Below are 19,694 nucleotides of genomic sequence, written 5' to 3' on the forward strand. Positions count from 1 at the left end.
CAATTTGAAATGTTTTCCTATGCAAAGTAGAAATATTGGGTAATTTTCCTTGTAAGTTCCTGATAAGTAAAGTTAGCATCTTCCAGTGGACATAATGTCTGCATATGGTAAGTGGTTTCTCACCTGCCAGAATTGCAGCTAGTTCTTCACATATTTGCAAGAAACCTTCATGCTGCAAAACTTAAACATATCAGTATTTAAAAACAATCCTAATGACTTCGATTTAGAGTTCCCACCTCTAAATTGGTCTTTTTTTGTTTATAAAACAAACAGTTTTACACTCATTATTCGTGATGCTAGTAGCTGTATCTTGTTAAATAATTTGCACTTTCTGTGCCAAATTTTTAAATATACTACAGGGCTCAAGATACTTTAGCAGTTTGCTCTACAGAGCAATTGCAAAGTAATTTAATTTGAATTGCTAATACAACATCAGCTTGAATCTGATTAATACAATTCAATGGAAAATCTGCTAATGAGGTTGCCAGTAGAGTAGTGATAATGAAGTCAAACAAGAAGTTGAGCCTTGTAGCATAGTTTCTGTGGTGCGTTGCACATTAAGTCTGAAGTGTATTTGTGTTACATTTTGTTTGCAATTTACAAAATCTGGTTAAGACAGCAAATGGTTTAATAAGTGAATTTAACCTTCCAAAGCAAAACATAGAAAATAGGAGCAGGAGCAAGGGTAGGCCATTCGGCCCTTCAAGCCTGCTCTGCCATTCAATATAATCATGGCTGATCATCTATCTCAATACCATATTCCCACTCTCTCCCCTTGATGCCTTTTGTGTCTAGAAATCTATCTAACTCCTTCTTAAATATATTCAGTGACTTGGCCTCCACAGCCTTCTGTGGTAGAGAATTCCACAGATTCACCACCCTCTGAGTGAAGAAATTTCTCCTCATCTCAGACCTACATGTCCTACCCCTCAGTCTGTGACCCCTCGTTCTGGATCTCCCAGCCAGGGGAAACATTCTCCCTGCATCCAGTCTGTCTAGCCCTATCAGAATTTTATATGTTACAATGAGATCCCCTCTCGTTCTTCTAAACTCGAGTGAATACAGGCTGAGTCGACCCAATCTCTCCTCATACGACAGTCCCACCATCCCAGGAATCAGTCTAGTGAACCTTCGCTGCACTCCCTCTATGGCAAGTATATCCTTTCTTGGGTAAGGAGACCAAAACTGCACACGATACTCCAGGTGTGGTCTCACCAAGGACCTGTATAACTGCAGTAAGACATTTTTGCTCCTGTACTCAAATCCTCTCTCAATGAAGGCCAACATACCATTTGCCTTCCTAACTACTTGCTGCACCTGCATGTGTGCTTGCAAAACCTGATCTGAATGGTGTCACAGATATCACAAAAGGTTTGGGTTTGTGTGTATCATCAATCAGAGAATAATCTTCTTTACCAATGTGTTTATGGAGAACCGTGAAAGGCAAACTGAAAGATTACAGGTCGGATTAAAATTGGCTTGTCCCAAAAAGGTTTGATCTAATACTGATTTATATAAAAATAAAACACAAAAGTGAAAACACATGAGTAGGGCAGACTTTAACTAGATGGCCGTGGCAAACTGGGGGTAAAGTTTCGGCCACCCGTTATACAAGCTGACCGATTTACCTTTCCATTTAAGTCAATCAGGCAGGGTTTATAATGGGCGGCTGATCCACTACTGCCTGTTTTCCACCACCGCCAAAAGTTAAAATCAATGCTAATCTTGTGAAAATTGATATTTGCTTACTGCTGTTAGGGCTGCTGTACAGAATTTTTGAATGCTAACAGTTTTGCAAGCAAAATTTAAATTTATTATGGGCAGGTGAAAAATCCAACCTAGATCTGCAGCACAATCAAGTATCAACTCGGGAGTTTGGGCACATCTCTTAGCAGACGGCTGAAAAATGAATTTAATATCTTGAAATCTCCCTGGGATTCCTCATGATTATCATATCTTGTGAAGATGTGAAACTTTGAAGTTTGTCCTGAAGCATTGATTCCCTATTTTCTGACTACAGTAGTCTCTGTCTTAATTACTATATGTTTTTCAATTGGAGGACATATATCTGTAAATCCCCAACTCCCTCCTTAGCAGCAAATGGATTTCCTGAAATGAATAGCTTAAGCAGTAATTTGTGATTAAATCTGTTGAGTACAATTATTTGTGACTGCTTGAGTGGGTGAATTTTTGATAAAAATCAAAAGGTCTAGTTCTTGTTGCTGTAGGGTTTTGAAGGGAGAAAAATATTCGCCATGGAGAATATTGATGTCAAGTCTTGTAAATTTCAGTTGCAATTGGCTTGACTCAAGAAATGCATCCATTAAGGGAAAACTGGACATGATTTGGGGGGGAAGCAGACGTGTATGTGGTCTAAAATAAGAATAGGAAATTTGAACCGTGACCATGTAATCGAGCTCACCAGAGTTTGAAATTAAGGCGAAAGAGCAATTAGGCAGACTGGTCTGTCGTAAAAACCAATGGTTTTCCATAATCGACTGAAATATTTAATTATATATTATAAAAACAGCGATCGAGTTTAGCATGCAATATGGTGAAAGAAGTTGCTGTTTACAGGGTAGGATATTTCTTTAATTCCTGTTCATAATGAAGTAAATATATTAAGCTGTTGGTTCTATTGTGTAAATGGTTAAAATTTGATCTTGTGTACTGAGCAGCCCAGGGGTTGATCACACTCATTTTTGGTATTTGCCATGTAAGTGATCCAAAAATCTTACGCTAAAGAGTAGTCGGTTGAAATTTGATAAATTCATTGAGAAAACCATCGCTGTGTTAGGCTCATAAAATGTAGTCATTCCCAATTCCTTTCTTCTAAAGGTAGATTTGTCAGGAGAGTTTCCAAAATGCTTTTTTTTAATAATAAAATGTTGGTCCCACATATGTGCAAATTTTCCTTGTTTCACTTGGTCAGTTAGCGCTTTTGAACATCTAAATCATGTTGCTGCATGCTGTGTAAGAACATTCTCATGATCATTATGCAAGATTGGGAATTTCTGCTCACAGTGTACAGCAGTTGCATTGGGTAGGAACTGGGGAGGGAAGAAAACTGCCAGTATGAACAGGAGAAGGGTATTGTTTGAAAGCAGGGAAAGAGAAAAGGGTGCCAGTGTGAACTAAAGGAGGGAGAGAAGAGTGCTGTTATGAACTTGGAGGAGGGGGAGGGTGGCTGATTGGTGGGTGGGAGGGAGGGAGGGAGGGAGGAGAATAATGATAGCCTTAACTGAGGAAGTGAAGAGGGAGAAAAAAAATCTCTAAAGTAAAGGGAGAAATGATTGTCACTGGCAACTATATAAGCAATTTAACAATCAGATTCAGCAATATTAAGTGCCAATATACATCCACAGTAGTCGGCAATTTCTGTGCAACAAATGAGGGAAGATTCTTGCAATTTTTGCCAGTCTTCCACTGTACAAATGATAGAATGTTGGAAATACCTGCAGTTTAAATTGTAGAGAGCAAATGCCCCACTGCAATTTCAGTGTAACTGCATGTCATAGATTGATATTTAGGGCCTTTCTTTTCATTCGTCAGCTTTTTTAAGGCTGTGATGCTGTTAGTCAGATTTTGCTTATTTTCTAGGTAATGCATGGTCCCTGTTGTATGTTGCCTGTTCTTCACGAGTGAGCCTGAAGAGTGAATGTTGGTGAACGCTTCAACTATGGGCCAGCACAGTTCATTGCCTTATTATCCTCAATCAGTATCTACACACATTAGTGGACATTGCTGAACAGCAATCAGTAGGAAAAACCATGGCCTTTTTCCTCGTCCATATCTGCTCCCCCCCCCACCCCCACCCCCACACTCTAGTTCTAGCTGAGATCCACCAACTCAGCAAAGAACAGGGCCCCGATATTAGCAGGAGGCGGGTTGGCAGCAGGGGGGGGGGGCGTGATTGGGCACGTGGCAAACCCACATGGACCAAACTTACCGTTTCTGACTCGACGTTGATTGATAATGGTTAAAGTCCTCTCCGGGTTTCGCGCCCGGCAGCTAGCCCGATTGACAGCCTGGCTGCCATCAGGAGCTGCAACGCGAGAGAGAGTCAAACATTATCTGACGCTGGGCTGGAAGACCAGGGTGGGGGAGGGGGGAGATCGGGGGGACATCGGAGCGGGAGACGTCGGAGCAGGTTTCAAAGGTAGGTGCATTCAGTGTTTTCACTTCATTGCATGCTTTTTTAATTTAATTTATTTAGTTTCTTGTTCCCTGATCCGACCCTTCACGCCTGGTTTTGCCAGGCGTGAATCAGAAGCGATGGGCAAGCCGCCCAGGTAAGTTTAAAAAAATCTTTTTAATCACTTACTCTGTCATAGGTAAAGTGCCTTGAGTACCTCAATGAGGTACATTTGGCTCTTTAGCTGTCATCCCGCAGGCTTTAATTGCCAGCAGGACTTCAGGTTTCGGGTTGCCCGTGCGCACGCAGGTAGGTCCCTGGGGAACTCAGAAGCCGGCGGGTTGGAGCCAGCTTCCGAACCCGAACGGGATTTGCGCGATTTTCGGAACCCCTGACCCCAATGCACCCACATTTGCCTCCTAAAATCATCCCCCAGGTGTTGAACCTGGGTCCACACTTGTTTGTATGACCAAGTACCGCATCACGTTCTATATTTACCCTCCGAGCTAGTGAGATGGGGGAGTGAAGCTGAATATTTATGCTTTAATACAAAGAAAATGGAAATGAGAAATGTTCATTCAGCCATTCTAGTTCTCCCTGTCAGTTAGTTGCATGCACACAGTTGCATTTTTGTCTCCCTTTTGCCTTGATGCCAAGCATATATCTCTACTTGCTCAGCCATTTATTTTTGAATGCTACAAATGATTGATAGTCTTAAATATTTCATTAGTTAACTGTTAAATGTAAATATTCATTTTAATGAGAGCTCAGTTGAAAAGATTAACTTTTTTTTTATTAAAGGTATGATGAGTGGTGACTATGACCGTAGCTCTTATGGGAGCTCTAGGTCTTTCCTGGAAACTTACCCTAGTAGGAGTGAGAGGTAGGTGAAGCAAGATTAGTCACTTATTACTGTCTATCTTTAGAGTCATGCTTCACATTTTTAATTCAAAGTTAAGGAGAAAATATTAAACTAATTACAGATTTTAGATCCAAACCAGAACTCCGATAACCTTAACACAACCAAGCAGGTTGTCTTGAAATAATTCTGCCCAGTTATGATTTTTTAATTTCTACAGCAAATTGTGTTGGCCTGCTTTCTATTGCAGTAGTTGATTATACCACTAGAAGTTGCTAATTAGACTTTTTGAAACTATCGTCGCATTTTAGCAGAATAGCCAAAAAGAGAAGCTACAATTTAATTATTTCACTCTCCTATTGGGCTTTAGAGTGATTGTTTTTTTTTTAGATTGAACCCCAACAGAAGCAGGTCACAGGCATTTAAAAGCCAGGGCTACCAAAAGTGAGGGTACATTTTGAAGTAAAAGATTTTTATGTTTAAAATGAGATAAAACCTATGGGGGAGGGGCAAACACAACAATGATAGTAAGTTGTAAAGTGCCCAAACTGTGTAATATTCTGTAAATAAGGAAAAAATTTGCAATGAATTAAGAAAAATGCTATATAATTTCTAGGCTTAATGGGCCATTGTAAGAAAATACTTACTCATCTCTGGTAACGTTAATACATTGGCTGTTCTGAGGATGCTGAGATGTTAAGCAGAGTTCCTTAAAGAGGGCAAGTCCTTTTGCGATGGTCTTTGATTTTTAAAAAAAATCTGACGTATCATTAATATTTTCATCAGAAAGTTGAAAAAGCTTTCCATTCCCCAGCACCGATGTTTCTCACCTAATGAGCACAAAAATTTACCAAAAAAGTTTTCTAGGGGGATGGGGAATTTAAAATGACCATGTGAAAGTACTTCTCTCAAATTGAATTTGCTTGATCCTTAATGAAGATTGCAATTTAAAATGTCTAAACACTTGAGGATTTGGAAGTACAGTGGAAATAACTAGGTTCAAACGTAGCTCAGACAGAGGAGGCGATGGTCTCCTTTCCCTGATGGCTGTTTACATCTTAAGCCAAAACTCAGTTGGCTTGTTTTTAATCCAGTTCCCAGTGGACACAAAGCCACACTGCAGAAGTACCCTGAAAATATCACACTAATTTATTAAAATCATTCAGATACCAAAGAGAGAAAGTGTGGAAATAGAAGTGTTACACTCTACTCTTCTAAGGCTGGAATTGAGGCATGCTGTGTCAGGGCATTGTAGGGTGATCTCTGCATTGCGCTTTGACTTGAGAGAGCTTTGATATGCCCTACCACATCCACATGTTTCACTGTGGGTTCATACACACTTGAACCCCATCTGAATTTTCGGTACCCAATTCCAATACCTTATGGCTACAATAGCCAGTAGTATTAGTAGTTACATGTAGGATCGATGTAATTGTTCTATACGCTTATATGTGAAGGGATTTGTAAACTTTACTTTTAAAGCTGACTAATAGTTCAGAAAAAATTTCATACGGTCATAATTGAAGTTGCTGTGAAACCAGGACTGAAGTGGGCTTCTCAGAGCATGAGTGTGCCTATGGATGTTCAGAAGATACTGCAGATGCAGTGCGTGCTTAAGTGCACTACAGGTACAGTTGAAAAGATTATGACCACAAATCTGATGAAATGTCACAGAGCAGATCTGGAATGTCTGGCCATTAACTCTTGAAAGATATGTCTACATATCCACTGCATGTAAGCGTACTGATAATTTCAGAGACTACAAAAACTATACCATTCACAACCCTGTTCAGAGGCAAGGCTGTTGGAAATCTCCATGCTAAATAGCCATGGATACGAAAACTAATTGGGTTAATATTGCTACTGTTGCATAAAAAGAAAAATACTCATTTGTTCAAAGAATGTAATTTTTAAAGACTAAATTTTGTTAACACAAATATTTGCATAATTTTGCATAAGTAGTTCAGACAGAACTATAAAGGTTAGCTGCTTATGATTGTTGCTAACTGTGACTATGCTTTCATATTCTAGGTAGGTTTTAACATTTTAGTGAAATGCTTTAAATTTATTACTGTAAATAAGTTTTCACGCTCATTTATTAAAAAATACAGGAAAGTAGCAACTTCTATGAAGTAGTCTACATTTAATACTGACTGCAGTAATTGTATATTGACTAATGCTTTCAAAAGGACTTCTACATATGCAGGAAAAATGCAACATAAAAGAACTGTTGTAAATCTTAGACCTGTATCAGCATGTCTTTTTTAATTGTTTGCAAGCCCTTTTCCTGAAAATCATGTATGATAAAATGCTACCTTTTGTTGAGTTTGAAAACTTATTTTCATAGCACATTTAACAATATTTTAACTAATAATGCTATATATAATTTATACATACGTGAACAAGAATATATACCTACGAAAAAGGGCATGAATATTTGAACCCTTTTTAGCAGGTAAACAGTGTTTTGTTCTGGTTTTTATTGTATGTCACTGGTAACTTTACCGGTTTCCTTACTGTGCAATTTTTCCAGGTTTGGACCTTATGAGTCGCATGACTCCAGGTCTGCTCTGGATGGCCGTGATCTGTATAGATCTGGCTACGATTTACATGAACCAGGACGAAGTCGCTTTGGGGATAGCTATCCTGATCGATCCGAGAGCTCCTACAGGAATTTCGGTGATCAATACCTTGACCCTTATGAAGGTAGAAGCCAGAGCCGGTTATATGATAATGGCAGGTCTAACTGGGATGACACCTACACACATTCAAGTTCAATGCCTAGGGTGTGGGCTGATTCGGATACAGGAAGAGGAAGTTACACTTCCTACAGCAGCTTTTCTTCACTCCTTTCGAAGCCTTCATCTGTAGGCTCTCGGGGGAGGGGAATGCTTGCTTATGCTGGCAACGAGTATGGAGGCGGATCCCTTTCGATTCTGGGAGGACAAGGAGGAGGCAGAGGTCGAGGCAGAGAAGTAAGTACAGAATCTTTGAGATTCTATTCCCTTGCACACCTTTTTTTAAAGGGTACAAAATTAACTTTTTCTGGTCACTAGCATTATTTTGCTAGTGAGGGAAAATAAATGTTCCATATGAGCTAAAACAGTTGATTGGTAGTATAGTTAATACAATGTTTGAAAATCAAGTGCAAATTTTTGTTAACTGTAGGTGTTAATTTTGGACCCCATTTTAAAACAGTAAAACTATGTGAGTTAATATTCATTCTTGCACAAAATATTTTTTCCTTCCCGAAACCTCTCAAATTTTGGATTTAAGTTTGGAATGCAATCTCCACTGTAGGGATTTTCAGTGTTTAAAAGTAAAGCATCTTTTCATAACATTGGGTTGTGTTGAAATTTCCACCCAAACTTATCTGTTAAAGTCTGAAAATGCCTTTGATGCAGGAGCTTTCATATGTGAGGCAGTCTAAGTGATGCTCTGCCAATTCGCCAGCATTCTCGTAGGAGAAACGGAAGATATGGTTGCAGGTGGACGTAGTGGTTGTTTTCGGCTCTTGCATCCATTTGCCGTTGTTGGTCAGGCAGCTTTGGAAATTGTGCTGGATTCAGCACAATTTTTAAGACGTATTAAATGTCTGAGCTCACAAAAAAAGGCCCAGTGCCATTTTAGTTTTAACACCAGGCCTGATTTGTTCGGGAGGACCTTGCTCAGATTAGGCAATCTGGTGTGTCCATACCCATTTTTTTTTTAAGGTCTCCCCTCTGTTCCAAGTCCTGAAGCAGCATTGCTGGAGCTGCGCTCCAACCCACTGCTTAACTAAACTCTTATGGAAAAGTAAAACTTGTCCTCATTGTGTGCATGATAAAACATAAGGTGTGATTTATGGTGACAGTCAGAATGAGCAGAGACCCCTTTTCTTGCATCATTCATAAATTATTAGATTGATAAATTTAGTTTTGAGAGTACAAAGCTATTTTCTGGTAGGGAGAGGATAGGGGATTATGACAGTGAAGAAGAGAGGCTGTTCACTTATTTTAAATAACTGAACTTGAATGAACAATTGAATGAAGTTGATGTAACAATTTTTTCCGGAAGTTGTAAACTTACATTTTATATCCATTTGTGCTGATAGCAAATTGGATTTTGCAAAGAACAATTTTCTCTAGAACAAACAATTAGGGTCTCTAGCTTTAGGAGATAACATAAACACGTTGCCAAGAACAGTTTAACTGTTTATTATGTTTAGATTTCTCCGAGGTGTATGCACAATATGCCATGAATATTTGTTGCTTTGTGCATTTGTATAATTAATATGAACAATTTGGGCTCGTACATAATTATTGATGCTTAGATGTAGCAGTTCTTTATTTGATGAAACTCATTTCTGCAGGACCCTTTCAACTAAAAATAAAATGCACATGTTTGATTTTTGGAAGTGTCCTACATTATTTAAATACAAGATTTTACTGTACTGTGGGAGGTTTTCTAATAGTATCCATATTTGATAAAATTAAGTGGTTAAAATGTCAGGTCATTCATGCAGTGCCCTTTTACTATTACTAGATCTATTAAAGTGTGCTTTGTAACTACTGTACATTGTACTAATCACCAGCATCGTAGCTACATCTAGTGCCAAAATCTGAGTTAATATGAGCTATTAAAGTTCGGTCAAATTTTTTGCTACTATGAATGACCAGTAAGTCTAGCTATAGCATGGGAATGCAGTGCATAATATTCGGCTAGCAAGTTGACTAAGTTATGCATCATTGGAATCATTTCAGCCATGTAGTGTTTTGCTGAAACATTTGCCACATGGTAAATAGTTTCAAAATACTGTATATTCATCTTCATAAGAGCACCCCATATTGTACCAGTGAGAACTTTTCCACTTCTCTCACTCAGCCATTCTTATAATATATTCAAGTGAGATTGCCAGATTATTGACAGTTTATTTTGAGGGCTGTTTCACTAGGTACTTAGCTGAGTCTGTCTAAACTAAATTCACATAGATTCTTTATAGCCAGCAGCGAGCAGAGACTTTCATCCCACTACTCTCTGTTCATTTTGAACCTAGATTCTAAAGATGAAAGCATAATGTGGTCATCCAGTGCACCAACCAGGCTCCAAATTCTAATTCCTAACCATTCAAAGCCTAGTGATTGCCATAATGCTTGAACAGATTTCACAAGGACCTCATTCAAAGCTTAAGAATTGCAAAAAGACAACTTTTTTCTGACAAGAGAATCACAATTGTTCGAGGCCTTTTACATTCCAGTTTGGAGAAAGTGGCTTTCTGCTGCCGTCTGCTCTGCAGAGGTTCTGTTGAGAACCACAAGCCTGAAGTCCCATCATACTCCATAATGTGCCATACATTAAAATTAAAACTTTTTTTGTAGTCGAGTTAAATTGTTACAACAAAATTCCAGTTGTCATATTTTTAATTAAAGGTGGTTAGTTGCCAAAAAGTACAAGAATCCCAGCCACTAACAATAAGAATTGAACAAAATTCAGTAATTTTTGATAAAATAATTAAACATTACTGCTAGTAGTAATAGTTGTTAAGCTCAGTCATATATTTTTGTTGTAGTTATAGTGAGAATCTGATGGCATTCCACAGTTAGGCATACTAATCAATACAACTTAAAAGCTTTATTTCTCAATTGCAAATCTGGTTTCTACTCTTTTGTGCGTAGAACAATGAGCATTAGATAGGACAGATCTGTACTTTGCTTTTTACATGTTATGGTGTAAAAAACACATTTGCAGATACTGAACTGAATACAGAAATCAGATGAAGGGCAGCTTCCTTGATGTTTGGATACTTTTCAACTCAGCACCAACAATTAAACACTTACATGGTATACCCTGTGTGATGCCATCCTTTTTTTTCTTCCCTTCCCTCTATTTCAAAGACTTTTTGAACTTTTACATCATACTGGGTCAGGAGAGTAGCAGTTTGTACCATGAAAAGGTTACATTTTTTAAACAGAATATTTTAAAATTCTGCGACAGGTTTAATTTCCCTCCCCATAAAGAATTCAATTGAACAGCGCTTGACGTCTCAAAAGTTAGAGTATTTTACCATTATCAGCAATAGACTTTTGGAGGTAAAATCATCACAACCTTAATCCATAACCAAACCAACAAGTTTTACTCAGCTGCTTGTTTGGTGCATTTTTCTTCATGCTGCTACTTTCTGCTTCAGCAGAAAATGCCAGTCTCGTGCAAACACCGAACTCCTCCCCTAAGCGCTGGCCCTGCTCCTCTGAAAACTGCTTCTGCAAAAAAATAGTTTTCTATTTCGAGTGCATCGCACGTGAGTGCTACAGCCACTGGATCCAAGCGCCCTCGAGTAACAGAAGACCCAGATGTGGTACACGAGGCCCGTGTCAGTCATTGGCCAACCAAACTGAATCTAACAAGACTGGAAAGCTGTAGAAAGATACATTTGCAGCATTAAGCATCATTTCATTTTCTGATGACACAACACTGGCTGGGTGAAAGAATTTGTTCATAATCTTTTAACGTCACAGCTGCCATTATGCTTTTTACCAGCAAATGGGAATACAGCAGTAAGTTCAAGTTTGTTTTTATTCTCTTGAAGAATGTCAGAACAAAAATAGCAGTATTGATATGCCACTAATGTATTTAGTTACAAAGCATGCTAGAAACATCTAGTGATATTTAAAATATGCTCTGCATAGGCCATATGCTCTAGAATGGGTGCTTTTAGGATTTATTTGTTCCCTATTTCTTGACAGTAGCAGAATGGTCCTTTTGCATCAAGGGATAATCTTGTCAGATACGTAAATAATGCATAACTGACCTAATTCAGCCAGTGTTATCAATGTTTGCAAATTAATTTAAGGATAAAATGCTGAATTAATGCAGTCTGACAAAACTTTAGTAGTTCAGGACACCAAAAATTTAGACCTGGGTGCAGAAATCCACTTATTTGAATTAAAGAGATTTGAGTAATTTTGCACATGGCTTCTTCATCTGCCATGATTCACATTCTAAATTAGCATACTTGGAACTGTGTGCCATCCCACATGACCAAGCATTTATAAACAGACACTGATAAAATGTAAAAAATACTAGCTTTTCAAATAAGAATAAAATGAAAGATATACTGTCTTGTTTTTCCTCACTTTCTCTCCCCAGGCTGTGTATCTCCTGAGGCTGAGTGGGGAAAGTCATTTCCCCTGTGCCTGGTTGCACACAGCTGGAACTGCTCCAACGGTTGCCTGTCACCAGCTGAAATGTGACCTGGGGAAACCAAAGATAATGGGATTTATCTTTTCCAAAAAATGGAAAGTGGTCTGAACCTAACAGTGTGAAGTCAAAATGCAGTAGCACCAAGCATACTTATAAATTTGTAGGGTGGTACATTTTTTGTTGCATTTTTTTGAAAAAGTTACTAAAATTATAGTTGTGGGGTAGTTGGACTTTTTCCAGAATTTCTGCTTGATTGTCCCTATTTAGAATCTTTTCGTTAGTTGCAGGTCATGTGCTGCAGTTGAGAAAAAAGTGAAGTTCTTGTTTTGTGAAGAACTATTTTCAAATGCTATAGTTACTCAGAAGTAGTCCACTAATCTAAGATCCTTTTTGCATTTTAGCATTCCCTTTCAAATGCAAAGATGATTTTGAGTACATTTTGACTTATTAGATTTTTAATATTCTGTGCATTAGTTCTTATATACCTTTCTGCTTCTTTCATATCATGAATGAATGACTTCCAAAACCCATCTTTGTTATCAGATGCCTTCTTTCCTGAATTAAAAATGTCATCATAGGACAGAGTGAGATCCTGTAGCGATTGTGTTGTACTAAAGGCTTGATTTAGAATCCCTGACTATGGTTTTGAATGACGTGGTGCCATGGAGCTGTTCCAGTCATCGCCAAATAATTACGTGAAACCTGTCTAATGACTACACTTCAGACCCAGTTTCAGGCATTTTAAACACTTGATCTCCAAATATAGATTAAAAATCTGAATAATTGTTTGGACATGTGGGAATGTGGTTAGCGCTTACAGTTTCAATGTACAGCTAAGATCTGTGCATTGTAATTTTAAAGGGGGGGATGGGGAAGAGAGAGGAATAAATAAACAGGAAATTGTAAGAATATCTAAAGTATGTGAAGAGGGAAATAACCTGAAAATTTCTACAGTATATCTGAGAGCACTAAAAACCAATTATAGGGGGCAGGAAGGTAGGTGAATCTTAAAAGATTAAATAATGCCAACGGTAAGCAATTAAGAATTTTTTCTTAATATCCCAAACATAGTGAATTAAAATTATAGAGTGAAATTTATTTCCACAAATTTCGTCACTGAAGCAAAGTTTACAAACACATGGCTCACAATTGATTCAATGCATGCTTGCTTTTTGAGAAGTGACTTCGTTTTCTTAGGTTCAGGGTTGTAGATTTTCACAGATTATAGTTAGATTTAGATATTTTGGCTAGACTGACTTGCAGAATATAAGAAAATTTAGGTATGTTTGTGGCCAATGTAATGACGTTTGTGCTTGGTTTTAAAATACATTACAGCTGCCAGACTTAGATTTGTTCTCAAGAGTTGGGAGTAGTCTGTCATACAACAGAGGTGGGTTTGCATCAAATGCTGGAAGAGGCATGAAAAGGAAAGGGGCACAAGCCAACAAAGCTGCAGTAAAGAAACAGAAACTGGCAGCTGCTGAAAAAGCTCTAAAAGCAGCTGGTAAGTACTCATGCATTGCTTTATTATGCAGAACACTTGTCTCAATGTTACCAACTCAAGGAACTAATTTGATAGAGTAGTCCTGTTACTGGGCAGAATTAATAGTAAATTTGTTGATGCTAATTAATTAAAAAGGTTTAGCTTCTGTACCTTACTGAGAGTAGATATAGTCAATTAAAAATCTTTTTTTAATTACTTTTTGAGTAGCTCTCTCAGTTACACTGACAAGGTTGCATTTTCGATGAAGGTGGGACATTCCTGTCCACCTCCAAACTGACTCTAATCTGTATGCTGGGGATCAGATAGCTACAGGGCAGCCACCGTGTTATTGAGTTGATTTGGGATGTGCCAAAGCAAATAAAAATTAATTTAAATAATACTTAGCAGTTGAGATGCATGGTGCCCTTATTCTAAAAACTGAAACATGCAGGTCTTTTACTCTGTATTATGAAGAGGGCCATAGTGTAATAAATGCAGTAAGAGCATTGATTTTTTTTTTATTGACACAAGTCACTTCAGTAAGTATCTCCAAGATCATGTCTGAATGCATGAAGTTTAATTCCTAAGTGTGAGTGTAATGGAGGGTGCTACATAGTATCAATGTCTGGAAAAATATGCTATTTTTGGACTAACTTGAGATGTATGTACTATATCATGCCAATTGTTCATAATTGAAATTTTGAATGTTCAGGCATTGCTTTGTTGCAGTCTCTATATTCATAAATGTGTACATATTATAATTGTTTGTTTTTGATATGCAAGACCCGTGTAATGAAAGCAAGTTGATATATTATCCTTTTGAACTTATTTCAGTGGCCAAGGCGGCTACCCAGGCAAGCAGTGCCGGGACTAAGGCATCAAAGGCTCAGGTAATAGACTAATTGAATCTAGATATTTACTTGTGGTTAAACTGAAAAAAACGTGTCTTTTGAAGTGTCTATGATCTGGTACTAAATAGGTAGTCATGCTCAAAAGAGGCCACAAAGGTACCTATTGCATGAAGTGAAAATTTGAAAACAATGCTGTAAGGAGTGTCCTATGGAGGTTCGGTTAAAGTACATTATTGGGCGAGGTTGTGGAGAATACACCTAATTCATGGTATGTTTTACCTGAGATTGGTTGGAGTGGCACTCTGCCAAAAATCAGAAGCACTCCATTCCCTGACAATGATGCCCTTATCGTAACGTATAAAATTCTCCATGAAGTTAGAGTGCAGTTTTACAAACTTTATAACTATTATCAATATTTTAATGTTTTATTTCTGTTCCCTTTCAGAACACTGCAACAAATGTGGTTCAGGATCAAGAAGTGAAGGATGAAGATTTTACTAAAGATGCATATGAACCAGATGCATATGAATGCTTTGACAAAAATGAAGGTAGGTAAATTAAGTTTCTTCCTAAAGTGTGGTGTTACTTAATTTTCAATCGTACTTTTTTTAAATAACAAAATATCCCAATCAAGGTAAAAAGAAAACTGACAACGAAGATGAAGAGGAGAAAAAAAAACTTGAGGCAAGAAGAGAGAAGCAACGGCGTAGACGTGAGAAGAATACTGAAAAATATGGGGAGGATTACCGGTAAGTGTAAATGCAATGGAGCCCACTTACCATCAAAGCCAATCTTTAGCAAGCTAAATGCCACAAATTATGTTACTACATTGTATTAAGTTTTTTTTTAAATGCACATGGATTAGGAAGTCCAGTTTATAGAAATATTGCCAAACAGATGAAAAAGGGTAAAGGAGATGTCAAATTGTGGTACTTTGTAAATCCAGTTCTGATTGAAAATACACCTGCAAACTTACTGTAATCTGGCACAAATTAGTCACCTGGATAGGCAAGAGCGTTTTGTTGAAGTTTCTTTGAAGGGTATTGCATCCTTAAATACGGGAGTGGTACCAGAGGACTAGAAAATTGCGGATGTTACACCTTTGTTCAAAAAGATGTACGGATAAACCCAGCAACTACAAGACGGTTATTTTAACCTCTGTTTTGGGGAAGCTTTTAGAAACGATAATCTGAGACAGAATTATCAGTCACTTGGACAAGTGTAGATTGATTAGGGAAAGCCAGCATGGATTTGTTAAAGGCAAATCATGTTTAACTAACTTGATAGAGTTTTTTGATGAGGTAACAGAGAGGATAGATGAGGGCAATGCAGTTGATGGTGTATATGGACTTTCAAAAGGCGTTTGATAAAGTGCCGCATAATAGGCTTGTCATCAAGATTGAAGCCCATGGAATAAAAGGGGCAGCAGCAGCATGGTTACAGAATTGGCTAAGTTACAGGAAACAGAGAGTAGTGGTGAACGGTTGTTTTTCAGACTGGAGGGAGGTGTACAGTGGTGTTCCCCAGGACTCTGTACTAGGACCACTGCTTTTCTTGATCTATGTTAATGACTTGGACTTGGGTGTACAGGGCACACTTTCCAAATTTGCAGATGACACAAAACTTGGAACTGTAGTGAATAGTGAGGAGGATAGTGATAGACTTCAAGAGGATATAGACAGGCGGACATGTGGCAGATGAAATTTAATACAGCAAAATGCGAGGTGATACCTTTCGGTAGGAAGAATGAGGAGAGGCAATACAAACTAAAGGGCACAATTCTAAAAGCGGTACAGGAACAGAGAGATCTGGGGGTATATGTATACAAATTGTTGAAGGTGGCAGGGCAGGTTGAGAAAGTGGTTAAAAAAGCATATGGGATCCTGGGCTTTATAAATGGAGGCATCGAGTACAAAAGCAAGGAAGTCATGATGAACCATCATAAAATACTGGTTCGGCCTCAACTGGAGTATTGTGTCCAGTTCTGGGCACCGCACTTTAAGAAAGATGTGAAGGCCGTAGAGAGAATGCAGAAGAGATTTATTAGAATGATTCCAGGGATGAGTGACTAAACGTGGATAGACTGGAGAAGCTGGGGTTGTTATCCTTGGAACAGAGACGGTTGCGAGGAGATTTGATAGAGGTATTGAAATACAGGAAGGGTCTAGACAGGGTAGAAAGAGAGAAACTGTTCCCATTGGCGGAAGGGTCAAGAACCAGAGGACATAGATTTACGGTGATTGGCAAAAGAACCAAAGGTGATATGAGGAAAAACTTTTTTACACAGCAAGTGGTTAGGATCTGGAATGCACTGCCCGAGTGGGTGGTGGAGGCAGATTCAATCATGGCTTTCAAAAGGGAAATTGGTAAGTACTTGAAAGGAAAAAAATTGCAGGGCTACGGGGATAGGGCAGGGACGTGGAACTAGCTGGATTGCTCTTGCATTGAGCCGGTATGGACTTGATGGGCCGAATGGCCTCCTTCCGTGCTGTAACTTTACTATGATGCCATTTGCCTTCCTAATTGCTTGCTGTATCTGCATGTTAACTTTCTGTGATTCATGTACAAGCACACCCAAATCCCTCTGACTACCAACATTTCTTAGTTTCTCATCTTTTTAAAATGATTCTGCTTTTCTATTCTTCCTACCAAAGTGGATAATTTCACATATCCCCACATTATACTCCATCTGCTACCTTCTCGCCCACTCACTTAACCTGTCTATATCCCTTTGCCCCATCAACCCTCAATTATACTGCTACTGAAATGTACAGAACTACATACGGTCTTCAATATAGTCTACAAGTACTGTCTGACCTATGATCTAAGAAAATGTGTACACTTTGAATTCAGTTAAAAAAAAATTAAAGGATATCGTAAAGTTTGGGGAAGAAGGCCTCAGCAGTGTTCTTAGCTGTATGAAGTTCTCTCTGGATATTGATGCATAGTTTTTATTTTATTGGAGGCCAGAAAGATGAGGCAGCTTTCATGTGCATTTAGCTATTAATCAATGGCAAAAATGCTCTGGGACATCTTAGGAGGGAAGAGAAGGGGAAGGATGTGGGTATGGGGAAGCCCATTTGTTAATTTCACCTGGACAATTTTCAACCCCAGCTCCCAGATTAGCTCTTCTAAAACTGGAGAAAAACCCACTCAGCTGATACAAACTGACTTGTTTACGTAGATGCAAGCAGCTCCATTGCAAGCAGCACATTCAGTGTCATTTTTTAATTCCAGGATGCCAACCTGGGGATGATAGTATAAAAAAATTCAGCAATGGCTGATTACTGGTCTAACATTTTTCTCTGTAAATTGCATAGGGGGAATTACTTGAAATTATTTTCCACTCTCATTTCTTTCGCCCTCCCAATTTAAGGAAAGTGCATATTGTTTCAGTAGTGTATTTTAAAATGGAACTAATGTGACTTTCCTGTGAAGTTGATTGCACTTTTGATGGTGTACTGGAATTACAGTCCTAGGTTCTGGCAGGTTTGTGCCTGAGAAGTCTAGTTCAGAGCAGAGGAATGGCAAGCAGAAACTGTTTCCCAAAATCATTCTATAACCAATTATTTTTGTGCCACAAAGTGGAATTCAAAAGTTTCAGTATGATGTGCATCTGAAAATGAACTTGCATCTTTTATTTTTAGGAATGCATTTACGTGTTCCCTTTGCAAATTCCGAACCACAGAGGAACAAGAGATTGAGGCTCACTTGGACACTCCTTACCATAAAGAAACTCTCGAGTACATTGGAAAGAACATTCAGTTTGAAAAAGGAGCTGCTGACTTTCTTCATGTAGGTTTTGTCTATTCTGTGAAAGGGATTTGAATTTTGAACTGAACTGAATCTGCATATGAATTTTTAAAAAAACAATTATGTCTATCTCAATAGTAGTCCATACAAAATTCTATATAGATCAAGCTTAATTTGAGATATGCCGCTGTACCAATGCTACAACATATCATTCATAGTTTACAATTTATATACTGGCCAATGTTTCCCAATCAGTTGGAAATTATTTTGAACCGCTTACGATTCTATGCAGTGAATGTCATCAATGATCATCAGCATAAAGGGCACTGACAGCTACTGCCAACATGAAAAGGATAGGACTTGCATTTATATAGTGCCTTTCACAACCTCAGCACAGCCCAAAGTGCTTTACAGCCAATCAGCTGCTTTTAAGTGTAGTCACTGTGTAGAAATGTGGCAGCCAATTTGTGCAAGGCAAGGTTCCACAAAGAGCAGTGAGATACATGACCAGATCATTGTTTTTAGTGATTTTGGCTGAGGGATAAATATTGGCCAGGACACTGGGAGAACTCTCCTGCTCTTCGAATAGTATCATGGGATATTTTAGATCCACCTGAGAGGGCAGACAAGGCATCGGTTTAATGCCTCATCCAAAAGTGCAGCACTCCTTCAGTACTGCACTGAAGTGTCAGCCTGGATTATGTGCTCAAGTCTATGGAATGTGTATTGAACCCACAAAGTTCTGATTCAGAGGCAAGAGTACTACTACTGTGCCACGGCTGGCACCTAACACGAGACCCAAAACTGAATTGACCTATAAATATAAATTTATTAAATTTAAGTGATTTCAAGATTGTAACTTCCCAGGATTTGGCTAAGTTAGAAACAGCTTTGGCTTTTTTCTTCTGACTTATGGGCCTCAATTTTCGCAGCCCCAAGCTCCGGGGGGGGGGGGGGCTCCGAAAAGCGGGGATTCCCGGGGCAGGTCCGGAGCCCGGCTCCAACCCGCCCACTTCCGGGTTCCCCAGTGACGCACTGACATGCGTGTGCAGCCCCCAAGTGGGACTCTCGCCGGCAATTAAAGCCGGCGGGATGCCACTTAAAGTAATTAACTAGGTACTTCAGGTCATTTACAGACCTGATTGACCTGATATTTTAGGAGGGGTGGGATTTTCAAGTCAACTGGGACTGTTTCTCATACTGGGGAAAACACTCTCAGTTGAAATGGACGTGTTGCAGCCATCAGCCTGTGGCAGCTGCAAAGGTCCATTTGACAGGTGGTGGGGGGGGGGGGGGAGAAACCCTCACTCATTGCAGGAGACCACTCTGTCACTTGGGACAAAGTTTGGCCTCCACCACCCTCCTAACAAAAAATTCACCAACTTGCACACTTACCCTGATGTCCAGACACATTTACCTACCTTGCAGACCCCC

The 19,694-nt window shown here is 38.8% G+C and overlaps 1 protein-coding gene across 1 annotated transcript in view; it reads left to right on the forward strand.

Moving 5' to 3' along the window:
* znf326 (zinc finger protein 326) overlaps positions 1 to 19,694 on the forward strand; it is a 39,924-nt gene that overhangs the window by 8,103 nt on the left and 12,127 nt on the right. Inside the window, exons 3-9 of the mRNA XM_067989907.1 lie at positions 4,937 to 5,018; positions 7,528 to 7,969; positions 13,509 to 13,677; positions 14,491 to 14,546; positions 14,953 to 15,055; positions 15,142 to 15,256; positions 18,155 to 18,302. Coding sequence (XP_067846008.1) covers positions 4,937 to 5,018; positions 7,528 to 7,969; positions 13,509 to 13,677; positions 14,491 to 14,546; positions 14,953 to 15,055; positions 15,142 to 15,256; positions 18,155 to 18,302 — 1,115 coding nt within the window. The remainder of the gene's footprint in view (positions 1 to 4,936; positions 5,019 to 7,527; positions 7,970 to 13,508; positions 13,678 to 14,490; positions 14,547 to 14,952; positions 15,056 to 15,141; positions 15,257 to 18,154; positions 18,303 to 19,694) is intronic.

This window comes from Heptranchias perlo, chromosome 9 (genome assembly GCF_035084215.1).
Source record: "Heptranchias perlo isolate sHepPer1 chromosome 9, sHepPer1.hap1, whole genome shotgun sequence".
Lineage (NCBI taxonomy): Eukaryota > Metazoa > Chordata > Chondrichthyes > Hexanchiformes > Hexanchidae > Heptranchias > Heptranchias perlo.